The sequence below is a fragment of the Saccopteryx leptura genome, chromosome 2 (genome assembly GCF_036850995.1).
Source record: "Saccopteryx leptura isolate mSacLep1 chromosome 2, mSacLep1_pri_phased_curated, whole genome shotgun sequence".
Lineage (NCBI taxonomy): Eukaryota > Metazoa > Chordata > Mammalia > Chiroptera > Emballonuridae > Saccopteryx > Saccopteryx leptura.
The window spans coordinates 364,780,309-364,805,470 of record NC_089504.1 but is presented as its reverse complement, the minus strand read 5'-3'; the positions used below and the strand labels follow the sequence as shown (position 1 = coordinate 364,805,470).

Here is a 25,162-nt window from a genome sequence, read left to right as displayed (position 1 = left end):
TCCTTGCCAAGTGGAGGGTTGGCACTTGCTGGGAGCAGGGACACTTGGGGCAGTGGTAGGAGGGATGGACGTGGGAGTGCGGCCCCTAGAGCCTGGCTAAGCTCACAGGGACCGCCCCTCTGAGCACCACCACACTCACCCCCCCAGATGGGCACCTGTGCTGGCCTCAGCCGTGCTCTCCCAGCTGCCCGCGCTGGCCTGATGCAGACTTTGCTCTGCTCTGCCCAGAGCGCTGCTTCAGACTGTCCTCCCGGGACCCCGTCCCAGGTCTTCAGGCCCCGAAGACCACAGGGCCCTGGACCGAGACGCTGTCTACAGCGGATCTGTCAGGCACGGTGGGCCCTTGAGGCTGACCTGGCTTTCTGTCCTGCCCACCTCCCCACCCCCACCCCCACCCCGAGCAGCACTCTGAAGTCGCCCTGGGGGCGTGTTGACAACTGTGGGGTCTCCCTGAGTGACCCTGGCCCTAGCCGCCAAATCTAATTGGACGGGAGCGCGTTGGTCCTTGGTTTCTGAGCCACTCAGCCACCTCCATCGCCCCCTCAGCTAGACATGCCGGAAATGAAGCTGATGTCGCAAAACTCAGGTGGAAGACCCCTCCTCCACCCCATTGCCCCCGCCCACGCGGCTGGAGTGGGGGCGCTAACGCGAGACTTTCGGGGATCCTTTTGCGGCTTGTCCGGATGATAAGGGGGAGGGGTGCAGCGCTGCAAATGAGGCACGTGTGCACATCATTGCCCATCCGGAACACTTTATTGGTCTTACATGTCCAGCAAAGGGGCAGGGGGTATGGGGAGGGGAGGCCCAGGCCTGAATGGTCATGGGGGCATGCACCCATTCACAGAGTAACAAGAGGGCTTCCGGGAGCACTTCTCCGCGGGGCTGCAGCACGGGGAGGTTGAGCCAGGGGGCCAGGCACGGCAGCTTAGTGACGGGTCATCTGTAAGGAGGACACGGGGGTAGGGGCAGTGAGACCCTGCCCCCTACAGGCCCAGAGGCCCCAGCCGGTCTTCTTGCCAACAAATCCGGCCCCACAACTCTCACCTTAGGCAGGCTGGGGGGGTATCGGCCTTTGAAAGGGTCGTCCTTCTGCAGAGACCTCACCAGGCAGGAGCGGCGGTGGGAGAAGGTGATGAAGCTTTGCTTGCCGTGGTAGCTTCCCATGCCGCTATTCCCTGCGGGGAGGAGACGCTCAGGCCCAGGGGCCCCGGGACCCCCAGGCCCTGCTAGGGGTTGCTCGTCCCTTGGCTGTCCCTTTAGACACTGGGAACCCAAGAGGAGTTTAACCCCAGCTACGGCACGGGGCAGCTGTGTGACCTCGGCCGTGTTGCTTCTCTCAGGGCCTCCGGAACACCGGCCCAGGGCGCTAGGTGACCTATAGGACCCTCAGGGGTCTCAGGGTTAAGTGTGGCTGATAGATGTGCTGGCAGAAGTCAGAGGGCCACACCAGAAACATTAGTGGGAGTCGGAGGCCCATGCAGCTCTGGCCTCTCCTGAACTCCCAGCCCATGGTTGGAGGGGACACTTGCAGGGGGCAGGTAGGCAGTTGACCTCCAGCCAAGACTCACCCACACCCCCAAAGGGCAGAGTGTGCACAGAGAGATGGATGATGACGTCATTGGCTGTCACTCCACCACTCGAGGTCTCTGCAATCATCTTCTTGATCACCTGCAACAGAACCAAGCCCTGGCCTCAGGATGTGGCCCCAGGAATCCCAGGCCCCTCCACCCTGTCTGGGGGCATCCTAAGCCCCAGGGATGTGAGCTGGTGGAGGCGAAACCCCGGCTGCGGTCTGGTCCCTGAGCCCCCGTCGGGGTCTTATTGGGGGGAAGAGGACAACAGGTCCCGTGACTGCACATCGGGCCCTGAGTCAATGGTCATCTTGTTCAAAGGTTAAGTGATTGGCCCAGACCACACAGTGCTGGACAGGGGAGCTGGGATTGGAACCCAGGTCCACAGAACACAGACCCTGTTTACACTGAGAGCTAAGCCCGGGAGCCCCGGAACCTGGAGGGTGGGCACCCCCAGCCACCTTGTCGTTATTGGAGAACACGTAGAGAGCCAGGGGCTTCTCGCGGTGGTTGATGAACCGGATGGCCTCGTCCAGGCTGCGCACACACACAATGGGCATCACGGGCCCAAAGATCTCCTCCTGCATCACCGGGGACTCGGGGTCCACGTCCGTGAGGATGGTGGGCGCTGAGGCAGGAAGCAAGCCAGAGTCAGCTGTGCCGACACGCTCGCCCGCCCAGCCAGTCTCGGCTTCCAGCTCGTCCCTGCAGCTCCCTTACTGGGAAGTCTGCGGAGGCTCAGTGAGGGGCGGGACAAGGCCTCCTCCCACCCGCTCCGCCTGGCAGACCCTGGGGGGAATCCTGGGCGAAGTTGCATGGAAGGGAGCCTGGTCCACACCTCAAAGGGGCGGGCACCGCACCCCACTGGCCACCTGAGCCCCTTCGAGGAGCTCTTGGGTTTCCTCGAAAACTAGAGGCTGTGTGAGGCCCCATCTGGTGCCGCTCAGGCCCTGGTACCAGGGGCTCCTCTAGCTCCGCACGCCTGGGCTTCCATGGCTGTGCTGCTCACACCCCCTGCTGAGGCCTGAGGATGGGCCAGGTGGGGGCGCTCCTCTCTGGGCCTTGTGGGCAGAGGCACTGCTGGGCTGGGACAGGGCTTCCCAGGGGCCCCGGCCCACCAAGAGCACCAGAGCCCGTGCCAGCTCGACCCCAACCCTCCATAGCGTTCTCTGCTCTGCAATCTCTGTGCCAATTTGCTACCAACTTGCTGGGACCCTGGCAGCGTGGGAAGCTGGGTGGGTGGGCAGTGGTCTCCAAATGATGAGCACACACACCTATGTATCGGGTGGCTGCGTCCCCGGTGCCCCCGTAGGCCACCTTCTGGCCCTCAATCAGGCCCATCACCCTCTGGAAGTGCCGGTTGTTAGCTATTCTTCCATAGTCACGAGACTTCTGGGCGTCTTCCCCGTAGAACTCCTGCGGAGGAGAGGTGACAGGCTTCAGGAAGGACACAGATCCTCGTCACAGCCAAAGGCTGCAGGGTTGACAGCGACCCCAGCCTGGGAGAGCACACGGGCTCTGCCTGGCCAGGGCGGTGGGCAGTGGGCAGTGGCACCATGCCACCAACAACGCCTGGGAGGCCACAACATCGGGAGCACGCTATGGCTATCAGCACATCAGTGCCCGAGACAGCCCTGTTCCAGAGAAACACCTGCACGGTGTCTGGACCTCAGGTGAGGAGCACAGGTGAGTGTGCCCACAGGAAGGGACGGGGGAGGGAACCAGTGAGCAGGGACTGTCCTCGGGGGGCAGCGTTCTGGGCGGGACATTTTTTTACCCTTTATGCTTTTTAATCTTTTCCAAATTATCTACAGACTGTGGATTACTTTTAACAGAAAAAAGGGATCTATTGACCTGAAACCTGTGTACTCCTATGATCAATGTCAAACTGTGCAATTTAATTTTCTAAATAAATTTTTTTTAAAAAATTGAGAAAAATTGATCCAGTATATTCTTTTTTTTTTTTTTTTTTTGTATTTTTCTGAAGCTGGAAACGGGGAGAGACAGTCAGACAGACTCCCCGCATGCGCCCCACCGGGATCCACCCAGCACGCCCACTAGGGGCGACGCTCTGCCCACCAGGGGGCGATGCTCTGCCCCTCTGGGGCGTCGCTCTGTTGCGACCAGAGCCATTCTAGCACCTGAGGCAGAGGCCATGGAGCCGTCCTCAGTGCCCGGGCCAACTTTGCTCCAATGGAGCCTTGGCTGCGGGAGGGGAAGAGAGAGACAGAGAGGAAGGAGGGGGGAGTGGAGAACCAAATGGGCGCTTCTCCTATGTGCCCTGGCCGGGAATCGAACCCGGGTCCCCCGCACACCAGGCCGATGCTTTACTGCTGAGCCAACCGGCCAGGGCCTGATCCAGTATATTCTGAAGTTCCCAACTACCTCTCTGCCTTGAATCTTCACACACACCACACCACACACACACACACACACACCACACACCACACACACACACACACACACACACACACACACACACACACACACCCCGTAGCCAACACTCACCTTCACAGCCTTTTTGAGCTTCTCCACGACTTGGTTCTGGATGGAGGGGTCACAGAGGATGTAGTCGGGGGCCACGCAGGTCTGGCCGCTGTTCATGTACTTCCCCCAGGCAATACGTCTGTGAAAACTCCAGGTTAGACTGTGTTTTTCTTTTTTTTTTTTAAATATTTTTTATTTATTCATTTTAGAGAGGAGAGAGAGAGAAAGTCAGTCAGACAGACAAACAGACAGAAAGCAGGAGCAGGAAGCATCAACTCCCATATGTGCCTTGACCAGGCAATCCCAGGGTTTTTGAACAGGCGACCTCAGCATTTCCAGGTCAACACTTTATCCACTGCGCCACCACAGGTCAGGCTAGACTGTGTTTTTCAAGTCACGAGAGGCTACCTGAGAGCAAGCACCTTGTTCCATCAGCTCAGGACCGAGGCTCATGGGCTGAGTGTGCTGGGGGAGAGCTCTGTGGTCAGCAGAGGCCAGAGGCTATGAGCCTCCCAGCAGGGGTCTCCCTGTTGGTCCACTGGGTTCTGGATTCCGGACTGGGCAGACCTACCTCTCTGAATGGGTTCCCAGGGGCTGGTGAGACCACACATGTTAACCTCACCAGAGACTGCGGGGGACTCCCGAGGGCACTGTCTGGAGTGGGCAGCCTTGGAGCCTCTCTATTCCTGCCCTTCAGTCCTGCCTGCCAGGTGTCCCTGCTGCTGGGGTCCCCGCCGCCCACCACCCGGAAGGCTATGCAGTGGGAGATGGAAATTAGGCTGAGCTCTCTCCTCTGAGGGAAGCCTTCCTGGGCGACCGCTCCTCCCTTCCCACACACCCACTTCCTCCCAACCCACCCACCCGAGCTCCTGGCCAGGACTGCAGGCCCTGTGAGGCTGGGAAATGGCTGTGTCACTCAGAGCACAACTGTGTCCTCCTGAGACAGCGGGCAGTCAGAATGGCCACGCCAGCTCAGACAGGCTCCGAGCCTCCTTACCTGCAGGCAGTGTCCAGGTCACAGTCTTTGTCCACATAGCACGGGCTCTTTCCACCCAGCTCCAGGGTGACAGGGGTCAGGTGCTTCGCTGCGGCTGTCATGACAATCTTCCCCACACCGGTGCTCCCGGTATACAGGATGTGGTCAAATCTCTGCTTGAGCAGCTCCGTGGTCTCGGGGACGCCCCCAGTGACCACTGGGTACAGATCCTTCCATGCGAGCAGAGAGGCAAGGCTCAGAAAGGACCACAGCCCCTGCTCACCCTGTCCAGGCAGCCACTGCCCAGTGGACATCCTCTCCTGGCTTTTTCACCCCAACGAGGGAGGCCAGTTCTCCTCACTCGCACAAGTAGCTGGGCTCTTGGCTATAAGAAGTCACGACTAGTTTTGAGATTGCATGCTGCTAAATCCTGAGCTAGTGCCTGCTGAAACAGGTGTGGGCTGTTTCTGATCCCCTGGGGTAAGACAATCCAGGTAAACTGCTGGGCTGCATTAGTGTCTGGGTAAAGGCAAACAGAAAGTAAGAGTCAGGGTGTAGAGGAATGGTAAAAGAAGGCATTCTTGAGGGCTAGGATTGTGAATGAGTGGTGTTTGAGAAAATGTGTGACAGTAATTTACAGAGATTACTACTGGATGGAAGGGAATTACTGCCTCATTGATTAGGTATAAGGCTTGTACCAGGTGATAAGCTCCTGAAGGTTTTCGAACAGGAAAGATGGGGGTATTGCAGGGAGATTTCATGGGGATGAGTAAACCTGGTTTATGAGGTGGGTAATTACTGGTTTAAGGCCTTAGAAACAGACACAGTTACACATTAAACAAAGACTTCACATATTATGAATAAAGGAATTTAAATGAGAAAAAAAAAAAAAAAGAAGTCACTATCTTGCCTGACCAGATGGTGGCAGAGTTGACAGAGCATCCACCTGGAACACTAAGATCCTAAATTAAAACCCCGAGGTCGCCGGCTTGAGTGTGGGCTCACCAGCTTGAGAGTGGATTTGCAGGCTTAAGCATCGATTGGAGACATGACCACTTGGTCGCTGGCTTGAAGCCCAAGATCGCTGGCTTGAGTAAGAGGTCACTGGCTCATCTCAAGCCCCCCGCCCCCATCAAGGCATGTATCAGAAAGCAATCAATGAACTATAACACCTCAACTACAAATTCATGCTTCTCATCTCTCTCCCTTCTTGACCGTCTGTCTCTTTGTTCTTTCTCTCTCTCTCTGTGACTCTCTAAAAAAAAAAAAAAAAAAAGTGTCTCTCAACCTCGAGAAACCTGATCTCAACACAGTGTCCACGTGTCCCTGAGAGCATCTCACCTTATCCAGGTACTGAGGGATGATGGTGGCCAGCAGTTTCGCCATGTTCTCGCTCACCTCCGAGGGCTTGATGACCACTGCATTCCCTGCAGAGCACACAGAGTCACTGGGGCCCCACCTCAAAGCCCTGCCCTCCCAGGGACCCAGCCTGGTGCTTCTTTCCATCTCCTGTGTCCCCGGAAGAGTGGACAGAGAGCTGTGGGCACCACGCCCAGGTCCTGACCACCGGTGCCGTGTGGCCGATGAGATGTGGGAAAAGTAGAAAGGAGAAAGGGGACAGAACTGCTTGTGGCCGAAGCCGAATGAGGCGACGGGTAAGAAAACCCTGGTACATCTCAGCTGATGCTGCCCAACCCCCCTCACACATGGCAGGGAGGGGCACCACCTGGGCATGTGAGACAGGATGTTCCCTGAGGGCACCAGGAGGCCCGGGATAAAATGTTTGGCCCCTGCAGTATCCTGTGGCACACAGACCCGTCAAACTGCTGTCTGAGCCCAGGACCCCTCTCCTCACAACCCTGAGCCCCCCAGCCCCACTCCGCAGTGAGGACCAGTGATCCTCCCTCCGTCCCCCCCGGAAGGAGGCCCTCGGTACCTGCAGCAATGGCGCCCACCATGGGCTGCACGGTGAGGTCGAAGGGATAGTTCCAGGTGCCAATGATGAGGACCACGCCCAGGGGCTCCGAGTGGATGTAGCACTCATCCTGCTTGGTTTGGGCAGTCCCCTCCACAGGCTCATCCAGAATCCACTCGGGGAGCTTCTTAATGGCAAACTCAAGTTCTTCCAGGCAATACACAATCTCATCGTTGAACGCGGTCCATTCGTTCTATGGGGAGAGGTCTCTGGTGAGCTCGCCAGCCCCAGAGCTCTGAGTGGGGCACTATGGGACCTGGCTCACGGTTCCCCAGCCCTGTGACCCTGAATAGCCCTGTTACTCTCCTAACCTCTTGTCTCCCAATCTGCAAAATGCGAGCATGATCTGTACATCCTAGGGCTGCAAGGTGGGCTCACTGAACAGAGCCAGCGTGTTCAAGCGCCAGGGTGATGGAGGCCATTCATCATGGGCTCCCCAGGGGGACAGGCCAGAGAGGCACTGGGGGTATAAAGCTGAGCAGTAGCCATTGGAGCGGTGGGTCTTTGAGGGCTCCTTTCTGCCAGTGCTGGGGTGTGTGTGTGGGGGGTCCAAGCAGGTTTGGATACGCTGAGTTTAAGATGCTCTGAAGGGCAGTGAGTTGAGAGTCATTAGTGAGTGGAGGGAACCCCACCAATGAGTGTCTGGAAACACAGATTAAAATGGCACCTGACCCCAGGATGGAGCCCTAATAAGTCCACCTTCAAGAAGGGGGTGCAGGTAAGAGCGTGCCACAGAGAGAATTAGGAGCGAATCCAGGAGAAACGCCGCCAAGGAAGGGAGGGAGTGCTGCTGGCGTCCTCGTGGAGTGGGGGGAGGCTGCAGAAGAGGGGTGGGGTGTGGGGTTCGGGGGATGGGGGTCGGGGCGAGCACCCTGTGCAGGTCCTCCGCCAGCGCGGCCGCGATGTCCTTCTCGCGCTCCTTGATCATGCGCCGCAGCGCCTCCAGCTGCTGCAGCCGGAACTGCAGGGGGCGGGTCTTGCCCGAGTCGAAGGCGGCGCGCGCCCGCTGCACGACCTCGCTGATTCTGCTCATGGCGCCTGCGGAGAGAGACAGCGCCGCGTGCAGCCGGGGAGGGGTGCGTGGTGTCCGCTTTCCCCGCCCCGTGCCCAGCTTTCCCCACGGCGGCGCCCTCACGGCCCCTCCAGCCGGTTCATTCCATAGGAAAAGGGAGATCCCAGAGCGCTGGCAGCCCCCCACGCCCACCCCCGCTGTCTGGACCCTTCTGGTCCTGTGGACACCCCCACCCCCACCGACACCGCCTGAGCCGGCGGCCAACTCGTCGGCACTGAGGCCCGGGTAACAGTGACACGAGACCCCACGTGGGACTACAGATGGCGGGTCCTCGGGGGTTTGCTGGGACAGCCTCTCCCGGCACGCTTCTGGGGGAGGGGGGTGGGGGGGGGCTGCAAGAGCTCCGCCCTATGGGCCAGGCCGACCCCCCAGTGGATGGCGGGCACAGGTGGTGAGTGCACACCCGGGCTGATGAAACAACACCTTAGCGTCACACGTCCGCAGTTATTCTCAAAAGCACTGATTCACTCGAAGGCAGAACCAGGCTTAGTCTTTAAACCAGTGCGCCCTCCGCGACCCAGGGAGACACGACGCGCTTGCCGGCAGAGAGCGGGGAGGCCATTCTGCTGCCGCACAGAGACCCTCGTGGACAAACTGGGCCGCCTTTGCATTTGACAAAGTCTTTCAAATGTTTTACTCCAGTGACCACCCGGTGGCGCAGTGAATACAGCGCTGGTCTGAGACACTGAGAACCCAGGTTCGGAACCGAAAGGTTGCTGCCTTGAGTTCGGGCTCACCAGCTGTTGCCGGCTTGAGCGTGGGATCATAGACAGGACCCCAGGGTTGTTGGCTGGAGCCCAAGGTTGAGCAAGGGGTCACTGGCTCAGCTGGAGCTCCCCCAGGACACCGCTTCGTCAAGAAACATATGAGAAAGCAATCAACGACCGACTAAATTGCCACAACTAGGAGTTGATGCTCAGGAGCCTATAGAAATTAATAGGATATTCTAAAGTAAATAAGAAAAGCTCATCAGGTGTGTTTATAACAGAGAAATACGGGGAAACATTCTAATTGTTCAGCAGGAAACAATGTAAATAAACTATGCTGCACCTACGTAAGCCGCTGTGCAGTATTTAGGAGAGAGAGAGAGAGAGAGAGACAGAGCAGGTGTTCCAACACCTTCATAAAGGGAGCTATCTCCCTGAGCTAGAAGTATCCGCTGAAACGAGGACTAAGAGAGAGAACAGGCTACAGAATAGCGGGAACACGCGGTGTGTACCTCCTCATGGGTGATGTTAGTGCTGGTCTTTGTGTTCACCTGCAGACCCTAGTTCTGATGGGCAGCTGGACGGAGCCCTCTCTCCCTGGGTGCCCCTGCTGACCTTGACCCAAAGCACACAGTCCAACAGCAAGGTCCTCCTTCCCTCCCTAACCTGCGGTCAACCCAGAGCAGCGGCCTCCAGGCATTGGACATCAAGGCCGGGCGGCCCACGGCAGGAGCCTGGTGTGAGTGAGCCAGGGGGGACTGGCTCCCAAGTCCAGTGCTCAGCACTGCGTGGTCTCTGGGAGGAGCCGCCTTCGGCCTCCTTTGTGGACGGTGATCAACGCAGCGCCCCTCACAGTTATTACAAAGATTAACAGAGCAGAAACTGCCTCAAGGTTCACCTGTCCCCCCAGTGAGAACAGGGGAGTCCACCTTCCTACATCCCTGGGTCCTGCCCGGCTCGCCTGTGCGGACTTTGTCCCCAGGCATCCCCGTGGTTGGCTCTCCCACCATCACCCCTCTCCTCCTAAAAAAAATTCTGCAACTGCTCTAGGTCCATTCTAGAGATGAGGAGAGTGAGGCTGGAATACTTTACATGCTCTGACTTTCGTCTCCGTCAGCAAGTGGCCTGGCAAAGTCAGTATTTGAACCGGCTTCTATCTCGATCCTCAGCTCACGCCTTTTAACCACTGAGCTCTGCTGCCGCCCAGGGCGGTAAATCAGGGCTTCTCACCCATCATCGCCCCGGCCCCCCCGTTTCTCAGATCCTCGGGACCCCCACCGCCCTATGCCAGGGTCGGATGCAGGGGATGGCAGAGTGGCCAGAGGTGGCGTCGGACCCTCAGGGCACCCAGGCCAAGACTTCTCATTAGAGACTCCTGGGGGTGAAGAGGACCAGCCACAGAGACGCACCCCGCTCCTAGCGCGGGCATTGGCTAGCTCTTCCCACCTAGGGAAGGAAAGAACTTGGGAGGAAGACAGGAAGAGGCGTACCTTTGATAGAGTCTCTCCTGGTGGCTGCAGCTCCCTGAATGAATGCTCTCCTTGGCCAAGAGGATGCATTTAAGGACCTTTTCCCCTCAAGCTCCGCCCTTCTCCAGCAAGCTCCGCCCTCCTCCCGCCCACTCCGCCCACTCGGCCTGGGCAGCCCCACCCTGGAAGGTTGTGTAACCACACCAAAACAATGTTCAAATGTGGGGCGTAGCAACATCAGGGCCTGCTTCCTAGGAGTGCCAGCTTGGGGATTAGGCCTTCAGTTGTCTCATTTTGTCCTACTCTAAAATGCAAGAATGTGTCTTTGAGGGCTGGGGTGGGGCTCACATCCAATCTTCAAAAAACGCCCTGCTTGTGTTTGCCATGGGCGTGGGACATGTGGATTGATTCAGCCGGAACGGGACCTTTTCCAGGCTCCCAGAGTACAACTGCCAGAGGCCGTTCTCCGGAGTTTGTGATTACAGGAGGTCAATAGGTGAGGCTCGAGTCACAGGGAGTGTGCACGCAGCTCCGTGGAAGGGCACACCGTGGCCAGGCATGGTACCGGGGCCCCACTGAGGCAGAGGTCTCCAGCCTGGGGCCTGCAGGCTGGGGCGGGGGGATGCTTTCTCCACTGATACGCGGACCCGCCGGCTTGTGGAAGAGCAGAGAGGAGTCCAGGAACCAGTGATGACTCCAGGGACCTCCCTCGGCGTGGTCTGGTCGTCCAGGACACCAGACACGCTTGGGAAGGTAGGCATCTGAAAGCCCCTTCCTCTGCCATTTAACAGATGTTGCTGGGCATCCACTCTGTGCCCTGCGGTGCGGATGGAGGCAGATGTGTGAGACCACAGCTGGTCACTCCTCTACCCTCCCTTGAAGCGGTTTTCACTGTTTCTAAATCGCCTTCATCCAGCTCATCATCTCCTCCCTCATCTTTCAACATGAAGTTGACCCCCCCCCCCCCCAGAACCAGGGAAGCAGAAGGAAAACAAGCCAAGTCAACAACGACTATGTAAAGTGATCAGACGGGGGCGGGGAGGGGGGTGGCGGGTGGCAAACTGGAAGCTTGTGTAAAGGGTGGTGGTGTTGCTGTCACAAGCAACAGCTCTTAAGTCCTGGTCACATGGAGAAAGGAGCTTTAAAACTTGTTTGTGTGGGACCTGGCTGGTGGCTTGGTGAATACAGCATCGGCCTGGGGTATGGACGTCCCGGGTTCGATTCCCGGCTAGGGCACCCAGGAGAAGAGACCATCTGTTTCTCCATGCCCACACCCCCTCCATCCCTCCTCCTTCCTGTTGTATCCCTGGGGGGGGGGGGTACTAATTTGAGACTTTGGGAGAGCCCTTCACTGCTTGTCTGGATGATAATTGTTGTGCGGGTTGGTGAAGGAACCGGTCTGTGGGGGGGGGGGGGGGAGGCAAGGGCTGCAAATGAGGCACGTGTGCACATCACTGTCCATCCGGAACACTTTATTGGTCAAGTCCAGCACAGGGGCAGGGGTATGGGGAGGGGACCCAGGGCCTGCATGATTACGGGGGGGTAGGCACGGATTCACGGAGGAGGAAGGGGAGCCCAGGAGCACTTCTCTACGGGGCAGGAGCACGGGGATGCTGAGCAGGGGGGTCAGCCGTGGCAGCTTCCTCATCAGTCACCTGTGAGGAGGACAGGGGGTGGGGAGTGCAGTGAGGCCCCTTCCTCCTGCAGGCCCAGAGGCCCCCGGCCGGTCCCCCCCCAAACTCTCACCTTAGGCGGGCTGGGAGGGTATCGGCCTTTGAAAGGGTCGTCCCTCTGCAGAGACCTCACCAGGCAGGAGCGGCGGTGGGAGAAGGTGATGAAGCTCTGCTTGCCGTGGTAGCTTCCCATGCCGCTGTTCCCTGCGGGGAGGAGACGCTCAGGCCCAGGGGCCCCAGGACCCCCAGGCCCTCCTAGGGCTTGCTCGTCCCTTGGCTGTCCCTTTAGAGTAGGCACTGGGAACCCAAGAAGCGTTTAACCCCAGCTACAGCACAGGACAGCTGTGTGACCTCGGTCGTGTGGCTTCTCTCAGGGTCTCCGGAACACCGGCCCAGGGCGCTAGGTGACTGTTGGGCAAATACGTTTGTAAAATTTGTGTTTTTTGAGTTTGCTCACTTTTATTGTTAAAAATGGTGCTGGGAAGTGCCAGGTAATCTGACCTGTGAAATTCCAAATTTTCTTCCTGCTTGGGGAGGGCCACTGTTTTGCTAATGTTTGCTGGAAGAGAGGTTTCCATGCCAGAGAGTGTTGAAAAGAGAGAGCTGAAGAAGAATAAGAGGCAGAAAGAAGCCATGTTTGCAGAGTGAGGGCAGAGAGAACACAGGATGCTGAGAGAGAAGCCATGTTGGCAGAGAGAGAGAGAAGGTGTGCAGATGGGGAACCAGAGCTGAGGGGCTTTTGTGAGCTCTGCTGAGACCGGTGGGTCCCTAGGAGGATCCGGAGAAGATTCTCCTGGTTATGGAACTGGAGAGTGTATCAGTGGCTTTGGGAGCCCTGAGTGAAAGGGAAGTGTTTTCCCTGTGTGTTTGCTCTGTTGACCAGAGCGAGACTTGAACAAAGGAAGGGCCCACCATTCTTTGGCTCCACTGTTTCTTTACTGTCTGCCCGAGTCCAGTGAGAACCTGCATGTGCATGGCCATGACGGTGGTGACTCCTGGCCATACAGCAACCTGTTGGACCCTCGAGGGTCTAAGGGTCAAGTGTGGCTGATGGATGTGCTGGCAGAGGTCAGAAGGCCACACCAGAAACATTAGTGGGAGTCGGAGGCCCAGGGGGCTCTGGCCCCTCCTGAACTCCTAGCCCATGGTCGGAGGGGACACTTGTAGGGGTCAGGTTGGCAGTGACGTCCAGCCCAAACTCACCCACACCCCCAAAGGGCAGAGTGTGCACAGAGAGATGGATGATGACGTCATTGCCTGTCGCCCCACCACTCGATGTCTCTGCAATCATCTTCTTGATCACCTGCAACAGAACCAAACCTGGACCTCAGGATGTGGCCCCAGAATCCCAGGCCCCTCCACCCTGTCTGGGGGCACCCTGGAGCCCCAGTGATGTGAGCTGGTGGAGGTGAAACCCCGGCTGCGGTCTGCTCCCTGAGCCCCCGTCCGGGTCTTATTGGGGGAAGAGGACAACAGGTCCCATGACTGCACGCCGGGCCCTGAGTCAATGGTCATCTTGTTCAAAGGACAAACGACTGGCCCAGACCACACAGTGCTGGACGGGGAAGCTGGGATTGGAACCCAGGTCCACAGAACACAGACCCTGTTTACATTGAGAGCTATGCCCGGGAGCCCCGGAACCTGGAGGGTGGGCACCCCCAGCCACCTTGTCGTTATCGGAGAACACGTAGAGATCCAGGGGCTTCTCGCGGTGGTTGATGAACCGGATGGCCTCGTCCAGGCTGCGCACACACACAATGGGCATCACGGGCCCAAAGATCTCCTCCTGCATCACCGGGGACTCGGGGTCCACGTCCGTGAGGATGGTGGGCGCTGAGGCAGGAAGCAAACCAGAGTTAGCTGTGCCAACACGCTCGCCCGCCCGGCCAGTCTCGGCTTCCAGCTTGCTCCTGCAGCTCCCTTACTGGGAAGTCTGCGGAGGCTCAGTGAGGGGCAGGACAAGTGGGTCATCTACTGGGAAGTCTGCGAGGCTCAGTGAGGGGCAGGACAAGTGGGTCATCTACTGGGAAGTCTGCGGAGGCTCAGTGAGGGGCAGGACAAGTGGGTCATCTACTGGGAAGTCTGCGGAGGCTCAGTGAGGGGCAGGACAAGTGGGTCATCTACTGGGAAGTCTGCGAGGCTCAGTGAGGGGCAGGACAAGTGGGTCATCTACTGGGAAGTCTGCGGAGGCTCAGTGAGGGGCAGGACAAGTGGGTCATCTACTGGGAAGTCTGCGAGGCTCAGTGAGGGGCGGGACAAGGGGGTCATCTGCTCTGCAATCTCTGTGCCCTTTGCTACCAACTCGCTGGGACCCTGGCAGCGTGGGAAGCTGGGTGGGTGGGCAGTGGTCTCCAAATGATGAGCACACACACCTATGTACCGGGTGGCTGCGTCCCCGGTGCCCCCGTAGGCCACCTTCTGGCCCTCAATCAGGCCCATCACCCTCTGGAAGTGCCGGTCGTTAATCATTCTTCCATAGTCACGAGACTTCTGGGCGTCTTCCCCGTAGAACTCCTGCGGAGGAGAGGTGACAGGCTTCAGATCGGGACACAGACCCTCGTCACAGCCAAAGGCTGCAGGGCGACAGCGACCCCAGCCTGGGAGAGCACACGGGCACTGCCTGGCCAGGGCGGTGGGCAGTGGGCAGTGGGCAGTGGCACCATGCCACCAACAACGCCTGGGAGGCCACAACATCGGGAGCACGCTATGGCTATCAGCACATCAGTGCCCGAGACAGCCCTGTTCCAGAGAAACACCTGCACGGTGTCTGGACCTCAGGTGAGGAGCACAGGTGAGTGTGCCCACAGGAAGGGACGGGGGAGGGAACCAGTGAGCAGGGACTGTCCTCGGGGGGCAGCGTTCTAGGTGGGACACTTTTTACCCTTTATGCTTTTTAATCTTTTCCAAATTATCTACAGACTGTGGATTAATTTTATCAGAAAAAAAGGGATCCATTGACCTGAAACTTGTGTACTCTTATGATCAATGCCAACCTGTTCAATTTAATTTTCTAAATAAAATTTTTTAAAAAATTAAGAAAAAGGGATCCGGTATTTTCTGAAGTTCCCAACTACCTCTCTGCCTTGAATCTTCACACACACACACACACACACACCGTGGCCAACACTCACCTTCACAGCCTTTATGAGCTTCTCCACGACTTGGTTCTGGATGGAGGGGTCACAGAGGATGTAGTCGGGGGCCACGCAGGTCTGGCCGCTGTTCATGTACTTCCCCCAGGCAATACGTCTGTGAAAACCCCAGATTAGACTGTGTTTTTCAAGGCAGGAGAGGCTACCTGAGAGCAAGCACCTTGTTCCATCAGCTCAGGACCGAGGCTCATGGGCTGAGTGTGCTGGGGGAGAGCTCTGTGGTCAGCAGAGGCCAGAGGCTATGAGCCTCCCAGCAGGGGTCTCCCTGTTGGTCCACTGGGTTCTGGATTCCGGACTGGGCAGACCTACCTCTCTGAATGGGTTCCCAGGGGCTGGTGAGACCACACATGTTAACCTCACCAGAGACTGCGGGGGACTCCCGAGGGCATTGTCTGGAGTGGGCAGCCTTTGAGCCTCTCTATTCCTGCCCTTCAGTCCTGCCCGCCAGGTGTCCCTGCTGCTGGGGTCCCCGCCGCCCACCACCCGGAAGGCTATGCAGTGGGAGATGGAAATTAGGCTGAGCTCTGGCTAGACTTCTCCTCTGAGGGAAGCCTTCCTGGGCGACCGCTCCTCCCTTCCCACACACCCACTTCCTCCCAACCCACCCACCCGAGCTCCTGGCCAGGACTGCAGGCCCTGTGAGGCTGGGAAATGGCTGTGTCGCTCAGAGCACCCCTGTGTCCTCCTGAGACAGCGGGCAGTCAGAATGGCCACGCCAGCTCAGACAGGCTCCGAGCCTCCTTACCTGCAGGCAGTGTCCAGGTCACAGTCTTTGTCCACGTAGCACGGGCTCTTTCCACCCAGCTCCAGGGTGACAGGGGTCAGGTGCTTCGCTGCGGCTGTCATAATGATTTTTGCCACATTGGTGCCCCCGGTGTACATGATGTGGTCAAATCTCTGCTTGAGCAGCTCCGTGGTCTCGGGGACGCCCCCAGTGATCACCGGGTACAGATCCTTCCGTGCGAGCAGAGAGGCAAGGCTCAGAAAGGACCACAGCCCCTGCTCACCCTGTCCAGGCAGCCACTGCCCAGTGGATATCCTCTCCTGGCTTTTTCACCCCAACGAGGGAGGCCAGTTCTCCTCACTCGCACAAGTGGCTGGGCTCTTTGCTATAAGAAGTCACTATCTTGCCTGACCAGATGGTGGCAGAGTGGATAGATTATCTATCTGGGATGTTGAGGTCCCAGGTTTGAAACCCTGAGGTTGCCATCTTGAGTGCGGGCTCATCTGGCTGGAGCGTGGCTCCTCTGGCTTGAATGTGGGATCACAGACATGATCCCATGGTGGCTGCTTGAGCCCAAAGGTTGCTGGCTTGAAGCCTAAAGTTGCTTGCTTGAGCAAGGGGTCACTGACTTGGCTGGAGCCCCCCAGTCAAGGCATATATGAGAAAGCAGTCAATTAACAACTAAGGTGCCACAACTATGAGTTGATGCTTCCCATCTCTCTCCCTTCCTGTGTGTCTCTGTCTCTCTTTGTCTTTGTGTGTGTGTCTGTGTGTGTGTGTGTGTCTCACATAAGAAAAAGAAAAAGAAAACATGAAGTCATTATCTTTCAACCTCAAGACCTGGCCTCAACACTATGTATCTTGTGTCCTGGAGAGCACCTTACCTTATCCAGGTACTGAGGGATGATGGTGGCCAGCGTGTTCGCCATGTTCTCGCTCACCTCCGAGGGCTTGAGGATCACTGCATTCCCTGCAGAGCACACAGAGTCACTGTGGCCCCACCCCAATGACCTGCCCTCCCAGGGTCCCAGCCTGGTGCCTCCCTCCATCTCCTGTGTCCTCGGAAGAGTGGACAGAGAGCTGTGGACACCACGCCCAGGTCCTGACCACCAGTGCTGTGTGGCTGATGAGATGTGGGAAAAGGAGAAAGGAGAAAGGGTTCAGAAGTGCTTGTGGCCCAAGCCAAACGAGATGACGGGTATGAAAACCCTGGTACATCTTAGCTGAGAGCTGCCTGACCCTCCACACACAAGGCAGGGAGGGGCATTATCTGGACAGGTGAGCCTGGCTGGTCCTTGAGGGCACCAGGACACCTGGCTAAAATGTTTGGTCCCTGCAGTATCCTGTGGCACACAGACCCGTCAAACAGCTATCTGAGCCCAGGACCCCTCTCCTCACAACCCTGAGCCCCCCAGCCCCGCTCCGCAGTGAGGACCAGTGATCCTCCCTCCGTCCCCCCGGAAGGAGGCCCTCGGTACCTGCGGCAATGGCGCCCACCATGGGCTGCACGGTGAGGTCGAAGGGATAGTTCCAGGTGCCAATGATGAGGACCACGCCCAGGGGCTCCGAGTGGATGTAGTTCTCGTCCTGCCTGGTTCTGGCAGTCCCCTCCACGGGCTCATCCAGAATCCACTCGGGGAGGTTCTTGATAGTGTAGTCGATCTCGTCCAGGACATACACAATCTCATCGTTGTACGCGGTCCATTCGTTCTATGGGAGAGATCTCTGGTGAGCTCGCTAGCCCCAGAGCTCTGAGTGGGGCGGCATGGGCCCTGGCTCACGGTTCCCCAGCCCTGTGACCCTGAATAGCCCTGTTACTCTCCTAACCTCCTGTCTCCCAATCTGCAAAATGCGAGCATGATCTGTACATCCTAGCCCTGCAGGGTGGACTCACTGAACAGAGCCAGCGTGTTCAAGCGCCAGGGTGATGGAGGCCATTCATCATGGGCTCCCCAGGGGGACAGGCCAGAGAGGCACTGGGGGTATAAAGCTGAGCAGTAGCTATTGGAGCGGTGGGCCTTTGAGGGCTCCTTTCTGCCAGTGCTGGGGGGTGTGTGTGGGGGGTCCAAGCAGGTTTGGATACGTTGAGTTTAAGATGCTCTGAAGGGCAGTGAGTTGAGAGTCATTAGTGAGTGGAGGGAACCCCACCAATGAGTGTCTGGAAACACAGATTAAAATGGCACCTGACCCCAGGATGGAGCCCTAAGAAGACCACCTTCAAGAAGGGGGTGCAGGTAAGAGGGTGCCACAGAGAGAATTAGGAGCGAATCCAGGAGAAACGCCGCCAAGGAAGGGAGGGAGTGCTGCTGGCGTCCTCGTGGAGTGGGGGGGAGGCTGCAGAAGAGGGGTGAGGGGTGTGGGGTGCGGGGGATGGGGGTCGGGGCGAGCACCCTGTGCAGGTCCTCCGCCAGCGCGGCCGCGATGTCCTTCTCGCGCTCCTTGATCATGCGCCGCAGCGCCTCCAGCTGCTGCAGCCGGAACTGCAGGGGGCGGGTCTTGCCCGAGTCGAAGGCGGCGCGCGCCCGCTGCATGACCTCGCTGATTCTGCTCATGGCGCCTGCGGAGAGAGACAGCGCCGCGTGCAGCCGGGGAGGGGGTGCGTGGTGTCCGCTTTCCCCGCCCCGTGCCCGGGACTTGGGGGCCACGGGGCTGCGCCCTCACGGCCCCTCCAGCCGGTTCATTCCGTAGGAAAAGGGAGATCCCAGAGCGCTGGGGAGAAGGGCATTGTGTCGCCTGGGCAACAACCCCCCCTCCCAGCCCCGCTGTCTGGACCCTTCTGGTCCTGTGGACACCCCCACCCCCACCGACACCGCCTGAGCCGGCGGCCAACTCGTCGGCACTGAGGGCCGGGAAACAATGACACGAGAACCCACGTGGGACTGCTGATGGCGGGTCCTCGGAGTTTTGCTGGGACAGCCCCTCCCGGCGCGCTTCTGTCCAGGCCACCCCCCCCCACACACACACACACACAAGAGCTCGGCGCGCCCGGCCAGGCCGACCCCCCAGTGGATGGCGGCCACAGGTGGTGAGTGCACACCCAGGCTGATGAAAGGACACCTTAGCGTCACACGTCCGCAGTTGTTCTCAAAAGCACTGATTCACTCGAAGGCAGAACCAGGTTTGGTCTTTGAATCAGTGCGCCCCGCCACCCAGGGCGACACGAAGCGCTTGCCGGCACAGGTCTCGCAGCGCTTCCGATTTCCACACACACGAGCGGGGAGATTCCTGCTACCGCACCCGGAGCCGTATTAACAGACGGGGATGCCTCTTTCTGAGAGCCATTTGGCTACATTCAGCAAAACCTTTAAAAGGTATTACTCGGTGGCCAGTGGATAGAGCATCGGCCTGGATCGCTGAGGACCCATGTTCAAAACTTCAAGCTCGTTGGCTTGAGCAAGGGGTCACTGGCTCAGCTGGAGGGCGCTTCTCCATGCCCCTCCCCCCCAAGGCAATCAATGTACAACTAAGGTGCCAGAACTGAGTTGATGCTTCTCATCTCTCTCCCTTCCTCTCTCTCTCTCTCTCTCTCTTTCTCCTTTCTCTCTATGTTCAGGAGCTTACAGAAATTAATAGCATTTCTAAACGTTCACGAATAAGGAAGTTCATCAGGTTTGTTTATAACAGAGAAATACTGGAAACATTATAAATGCTCATCAGCAGGAGACAATTTAAACAATGCTGCACCTATGTAACTGCTGTGCGGTATTTAGGAGAGAGAGCAGGTATACCAGCACCTTCGTAAAGGGAGCCCTCTCTCTGAGCCAGAAGTATCCCCTCCATGAGGGCTAAGAGAGACAACAGGCTAGCCTAATCAGGCAGTGGCGCAGTGGACTGGGACACAGAGGAGCCAGGTTCAAAACCCCGAGGTTGCTGGCTTGAGCGCAGGCTCACCAGCTTGAGTGCGGGGTGGCGGCTTGAGTGTGGGATCGTAGACATGACCCCATGGTCGCTGGCTTAAGCCCCAAAGTCACTGGCTTGAAGCCCAAGGTTGCTGGCTTGAGTCCAAGGTCACTGGCTTGAGCCCAAGGTCGCTGGCTTGAGAAAGGGGTCACTCACTCTGCTGTAGTCTCTTGGTCAAAGTACATATGAGAAAGCAATCAATGAACAACTAAGGTGCCACAACAAGGAATTGATGTTTCTCATCCCTCTCCCTTCTTGTCTGTCTGTCCCTATCCCTCTCTCTGTCTCTCTGTCTCTGTCACAAAGAGAGAGAGAGAGAGAGAGAGAGAGAGAGGGGACAGGCTACAGAACAGCAAGAACTTGGTGTGCACGTCCCTATGGGCACCATTACTGCTGGTCTTTGTGTTCACTGTCTGTAGCACTTAACTTCTGTGCAATGAGCTTGCAACTTTTTAAAAAATATCTGTTAACTTTTTGAATAACGATAATCGGTAATAGGTAATACATCCTCCTGGTAGAAAATGTAAAAGTTACTGAAAAAAAAGGAGGTCACAAAGAAAAGTAAGGCTCACTTCTCCCTCTGAAATTCCATACTGTCCTCCCAGAGATAGTCACCCATGTGTAAACATTGTATAACTTCTAATATCAGAAGAAAATAAATAAAGAGCGCTGGCCCAGTAGCTCAGTGGGAGCATTGTCCACATACACCAAGGTTGCAGGTTGGATCCCCAGTTAGGGTACATGCAAGAATCAACCAATGGAGGAATAAATAAGAGAAACAACAAATTGATGTCTCTCTCTCTCTCTCTCTCTCTCTCTCTCTTTCTCTCTCTAAAATCAATAAATAAAAACCTATAGCCTGACCAGGCGGTGGCACAGTGGATAAAGCATCAGACTGGAATGCAGAGGATCCAAGTTCGAGACACCGAGGTCGCCAGCTTGAGCGTGGGCTCATCTGGTTTGAGCAAAGCTCACCAGCTTGGACACAAGGTCTCTGGCTCGAGCAAGGGGTTACTCAGTCTGCTGAAGGCCCATGGTCAAGGCACATATGAGAAAGCAATCAATGAACAACTAAGATGTCACAATGAAAAACTAATGATTGATGCTTCTCATCTCTCTCCGTTCCTGTCTGTCCCTATCTATCCCTCTCTCTGACTCTCTCTAGCACTGTAAAAAAAAAAAAAGTAAAAAATTAGAAAAAAAACACCCTATATAATTCTGTTAATCCATGCCACCGCAATGAATTAAATTAAAAAACAAATACAAAAGAAGACAGACTAAAATAATAATAAAATCAATTAATAAACATAAAGCCCTGCCCTGTGGCTCAGCAGATAGAGCACCATCCCAGAGCGCCAAGGTTGCCGGTTTGATCCCAAGGTCATCAGCTCAATCCGGAGGTCCTGTATGAGAAGGAATCAATGGGGGCCCAACTACATGGAATGGGTTGGTGCTTCTCTCTCTTTCCCTCTTCTCTCTCAAATCAATAGAAAAATAAATAAATAGATAAATAAATAAATATTAAAAAGAAAAGAGCCCTGGCCTAGTAGCTCAGTTGGTTAGAGCATTGCCCCAAAATACCAGGGTTGTGGGTTTGATCCCCAGTCAGGGCAAATATAGGAATCAACCAAAGGGCCCTGGTAGGTTAGCTTAGTAGTAGAGCATTGGCCCGGCATGTGGAAATCCCAGGTTTGATTCCTGGCTAGGGCACACAGGAGAAGCGCCCATCTGCTTCTTCACCCTTCCCCTTCTCCTTCTCTCTGTCTCTCTCTTCCCCTTCCGCAGCCAAGGCTCCACTTGAGCAAAGTTGGCCCGGGCGCTGAGGATGGCTCCATGGCCTCTGCCTCAGGCCCTAGAATGGCTCCAGTTGCAATGGAGCAACGCCCCAGATGGGCAGAGCATTGCCCTCTGGTGGGCATGTCAGGTGGATCCTGGTCAGGTGCATGTGGGAGTCTGTTTGACTGCCTCCCTGCTTCTTACTTCAGAAAAATACAAAAAAAAAAAAAAAAAAAAAAAAAAAGAATCAACCAATGAATGCATCAATAAGTGGAACAATAAATTGATGTTTCTCTCTTTCTCAAATCAATAAATAAAAATAAAATAAAAAAAAACAAAAAACAAAAACAAGGTTATTTCCATTTTGCAAAAAAGTTATATACACCAGTGGTCCCCAACCTTTTTTGGGCCATGGACCAGTTTAATGTCAGAAAATATTTTCACGGACCAGCCTTTAGGGTGGGACGGATAAATGCACAAAATAAAATTATGTAGCCCTGGCCAGTTGGCTCAGTGGTAGAGCATCAGCCTGGCGTGCAGAAGTCCCGGGTTCGATTCCCGGCCAGGGCACACAGGAGAAGCGCCCATCTGCTTCTCCACCCCTCCCCCTCTCCTTCCTCTCTGTCTCTCTCTTCCCCTCCCTCAGCCGAGGCTCCATTGGAGCAAAGATGGCCCGGGTGCTGGGGATGGCTCCTTGGCCTCTGCCCCAGGCGCTAGAGTGGCTCTGGTCGCAACAGAGCGATGCCCCGGAGGGACAGAGCATCGCCCCCTGGTGGGCAGAGCATCACCCCTGGTGGGCGTACCGGGTGGATCCCAGTCGGGCGCATGAGGGAGTCTGTCTGTCTCTCCCCGTTTCCAGCTTCAGAAAAATACAAAAAAAAAAAGAAAAAAAAAGAAAAAAAATAAATAAATAAATAAAATTATGTGACCGGCGTAAAAACTGTGGTATTTTAAAATATAATTGTCGAACTTATGAGACAAGCATCAAGAGTGAGTCTTAGACGCATGTAACAGAGGGAATCTGGTCATTTTAAAAAAATAAAACATTGTTCAAACTTAAATATAAATAAAATGGAAATAATGTAAGTTATTTATTCTTTCTCTGCAGACCACTCCCAAATGGCCCACGGACCGGTACCGGTCCAAGGCCTGGGGGTTGGGGACCACTGATATATACCATATATATGTATTTATACCACATATATAATATGTGTGGGGAATGTATGTATATATGGTATATATACTATATGTCATGCATGTGTATGTATGTATTATATTTACCATATATGGTGTGTATTATTATATATGGTATATATGTTTTTCAAAAAATAGAAATAGCTCTGTGTGTGTGTGTGTCTGAGTGTGTATGTTCCTGTTTGAATTTCAGAAAGTGGTGTCTGATTCCTTCCACTGTCTCTTGTCTCCATGGTCCTGACCCCACCCTCAGCTTTCTGCACAGGTGGGGGGGCTGTTGGCATCCAGGACGCCCCAGCCTGAAGGTGTTACAGACCTTCCCTAGTTCTGATGGGGAGCTGGAGGGAGCCCTCTCCCTGGGTGCCCCTGCTGACCTTGACCCAAGGCACACAGTCCAACAGCAAGGTCCTCCTTCCCTCCCTAACCTGCGGTCAACCCAGAGCAGCGGCCTCCAGGCATTGGCCACCAAGGCCGGGCGGCCCACGGCAGGAGAGCCTGGTGTGAGTGAGCCAGAGAGGACCGGCTCCCAAGTCCAGTGCTCAGCACTGCGTGGTCTCTGGGAGGAGCCGCCTTCGGCCTCCTTCGTGGACGGTGATCAACGCAGCGCCCCTCACAGTTATTACAAAGATTAACAGAGCAGAAACTGCCTCAAGGTTCACCTGTCCCCCCAGTGAGAACAGGGGAGTCCACCTTCCTACGTCCCTGGGTCCCGCCCGGCTCGCCTGTGCGGACTTTGTCCCCAGGCATCCCCGTGGTCGGCTCTCCCACCATCACCCCTCTCCTCCTAAAAAACTCTGCAACTGCTCTAGGTCCATTCTAGAGATGAGGAGAGTGAGGCTGGAATACTTTACATGCTCTGGCTTTCGTCTCCGTCAGCAAGTGGCCTGGCAAAGTCAGTATTTGAACCGGCTTCTATCTCGATCCTCAGCTCACGCCTTTTAACCACTGAGCTCTGCTGCCGCCCAGGGCGGTAAATCAGGGCTTCTCACCCATCATCGCCCCGGCCCCCGTTTCTCAGATCCTCAGGACCCCCACCGCCCTGTGCCAGGGTCGGATGCAGGGGATGGCAGAGTGGCCAGAGGTGGCGTCGGACCCTCAGGGCACCCAGGCCAAGACTTCTCATTAGAGACTCCTGGGGGTGAAGAGGACCAGCCACAGAGACGCACCCCGCTCCTAGCGCGGGCATTGGCTAGCTCTTCCCACCTAGGGAAGGAAAGAACTTGGGAGGAAGACAGGAAGAGGCGTACCTTTGATAGAGTCTCTCCTGGTGGCTGCAGCTCCCTGAATGAATGCTCTCCTTGGCCAAGAGGATGCATTTAAGGACCCTTCTCCCGCAAGCTCCGCCCTTCTCCCCCGCCGGTCCGGCCTGGCAACCCCACCCTGGAAGATTGTGTAACCAGACCAAAAACAGTATTCAAATGTGGGGTGTAGCATCATCAGAACCTGCTTCCTAGGAACCCCGGCTTTGGGGATTAGGCCTTGATTGATTCAGCCCGAGGTGGACCTCTCCCAGGCTTCCAAAGTGCAACTAACCGCCAGAGGCCGTTCTCCAAGGAGGTCAGCAGGTGAGGCTCGGGTCACAGGGAGTGTGCACGCAGCTCTGTGGAAGGGTACACCGCGGCCAGGCGTGGTACCGGGGCCCCACTGAGGCGGAGGTCTCCAGCCTGGGGCCTGCAGGCTGGGGCTGGGGGACGCTTTCTCCACTGATACGCGGACCCGCCAGGACCCGCCGGCTTGTGGAAGAGCAGAGAGGAGTCCAGGAACCAGTGATGACTCCAGGGACCTCCCTCGGTGTGGTCTGGTCGTCCAGGACACCAGACACGCTTGGGAAGGTAGGCATCCGAAAGCCCCTTCCTCTGCCATTTAACAGATGTTGCTGGGCATCCGCTCTGTGCCCTGCGGTGCGGATGGAGGCAGATGTGTGAGACCACAGCTGGTCACTCCTCTGCCCTCCTCGGAAGTGGTTTTCACTGTTTCTAAATCGCCTTCATTCACTTCATCTCCTCCCTCATCTTTCAACATGAAGTTGACCCCCCCCCCCCCCCCAGAACCAGGGAAGCAGAAGGAAAACAAGCAAAGGCAACAATGAATACGTAAAATAGTCAGATCCCCCCCCCCCCCCGCCCGGCATACAGAAAGCTTGTGTAAATGGTGGTGTTGTCATTGTTGTCACAAGTCGCAGCTCTTAGTTCCTGGTAACGTAGAAAAAGAAGCCTTATAACCTATTTATGTCAGCCCTGGCTGGTGGCTCAGTGGATAGAGCATCGAGCCGGCATATGGACATCCCAGTTCAATTCCCAGTCAGGGCACACAGGAGAAGCAACCATCTGCTTCTCTCCCCCTCCCTCTCCTCCTGCTCTCCTTCTTCCATTCTTACAGCCAGTGGCTTGATTAATATGAGTTTAGTCTGAGGATAGCTTAGAGCACATCAGCCTCAGGTGCTAAAAATAGCTCAGTACTTGAGCATTGGCCCCAGATGGGGTTGT

General features: G+C 56.3%; 2 protein-coding genes across 2 annotated transcripts; both read right to left on the bottom strand.

Moving 5' to 3' along the window:
• Positions 1–734: 734 nt before the first annotated feature.
• On the bottom strand, positions 735–10,368 carry LOC136392629 (aldehyde dehydrogenase, dimeric NADP-preferring). Its single transcript, XM_066364966.1, has 11 exons — positions 10,279–10,368; positions 7,881–8,047; positions 6,971–7,202; positions 6,376–6,461; positions 5,056–5,264; positions 4,080–4,197; positions 2,846–2,987; positions 2,033–2,199; positions 1,569–1,668; positions 1,045–1,175; positions 735–940 (listed from the first exon to the last, which is right to left on the bottom strand). Exons 2-11 carry the CDS (start codon positions 8,040–8,042, stop codon positions 926–928), a joined length of 1,362 nt encoding a protein of 453 aa, XP_066221063.1. The 5' UTR covers positions 8,043–8,047; positions 10,279–10,368; the 3' UTR covers positions 735–925.
• A 1,344-nt stretch (positions 10,369–11,712) lies between these two features.
• LOC136392628 (aldehyde dehydrogenase, dimeric NADP-preferring-like) lies at positions 11,713–24,067 on the bottom strand. The gene is made up of 11 exons (XM_066364965.1): positions 23,924–24,067; positions 18,197–18,363; positions 17,285–17,516; positions 16,691–16,776; positions 15,828–16,036; positions 15,062–15,179; positions 14,303–14,444; positions 13,597–13,763; positions 13,134–13,233; positions 12,004–12,134; positions 11,713–11,912 (listed from the first exon to the last, which is right to left on the bottom strand). The coding sequence occupies exons 2-11, from the start codon at positions 18,356–18,358 to the stop codon at positions 11,847–11,849; spliced, it is 1,413 nt and encodes a 470-aa protein (XP_066221062.1). The 5' UTR covers positions 18,359–18,363; positions 23,924–24,067; the 3' UTR covers positions 11,713–11,846.
• Between the last annotated feature and the right edge of the window lie 1,095 nt (positions 24,068–25,162).

Bases quoted from the DNA above. Each gene is read 5' to 3' on its own strand.
- LOC136392629 (XM_066364966.1), bottom strand. From the start codon at position 8,042: ATGAGCAGAATCAGCGAGGTCGTGCAGCGGGCGCGCGCCGCCTTCGAC. The intron at 6,462-6,970 runs GTACCGAGGGCC...TGTGCTCTGCAG, and splicing joins GGTGGGCGCCATTGCTGCAG to GGAATGCAGTGGTCATCAAG. The intron at 5,265-6,375 runs GTGAGATGCTCT...CTCGCATGGAAG, and splicing joins TCCCTCAGTACCTGGATAAG to GATCTGTACCCAGTGGTCAC.
- LOC136392628 (XM_066364965.1), bottom strand. From the start codon at position 18,358: ATGAGCAGAATCAGCGAGGTCATGCAGCGGGCGCGCGCCGCCTTCGAC. The intron at 16,777-17,284 runs GTACCGAGGGCC...TGTGCTCTGCAG, and splicing joins GGTGGGCGCCATTGCCGCAG to GGAATGCAGTGATCCTCAAG. The intron at 14,445-15,061 runs GTGAGTGTTGGC...TCTCCTCCGCAG, and splicing joins AGCTCATAAAGGCTGTGAAG to GAGTTCTACGGGGAAGACGC.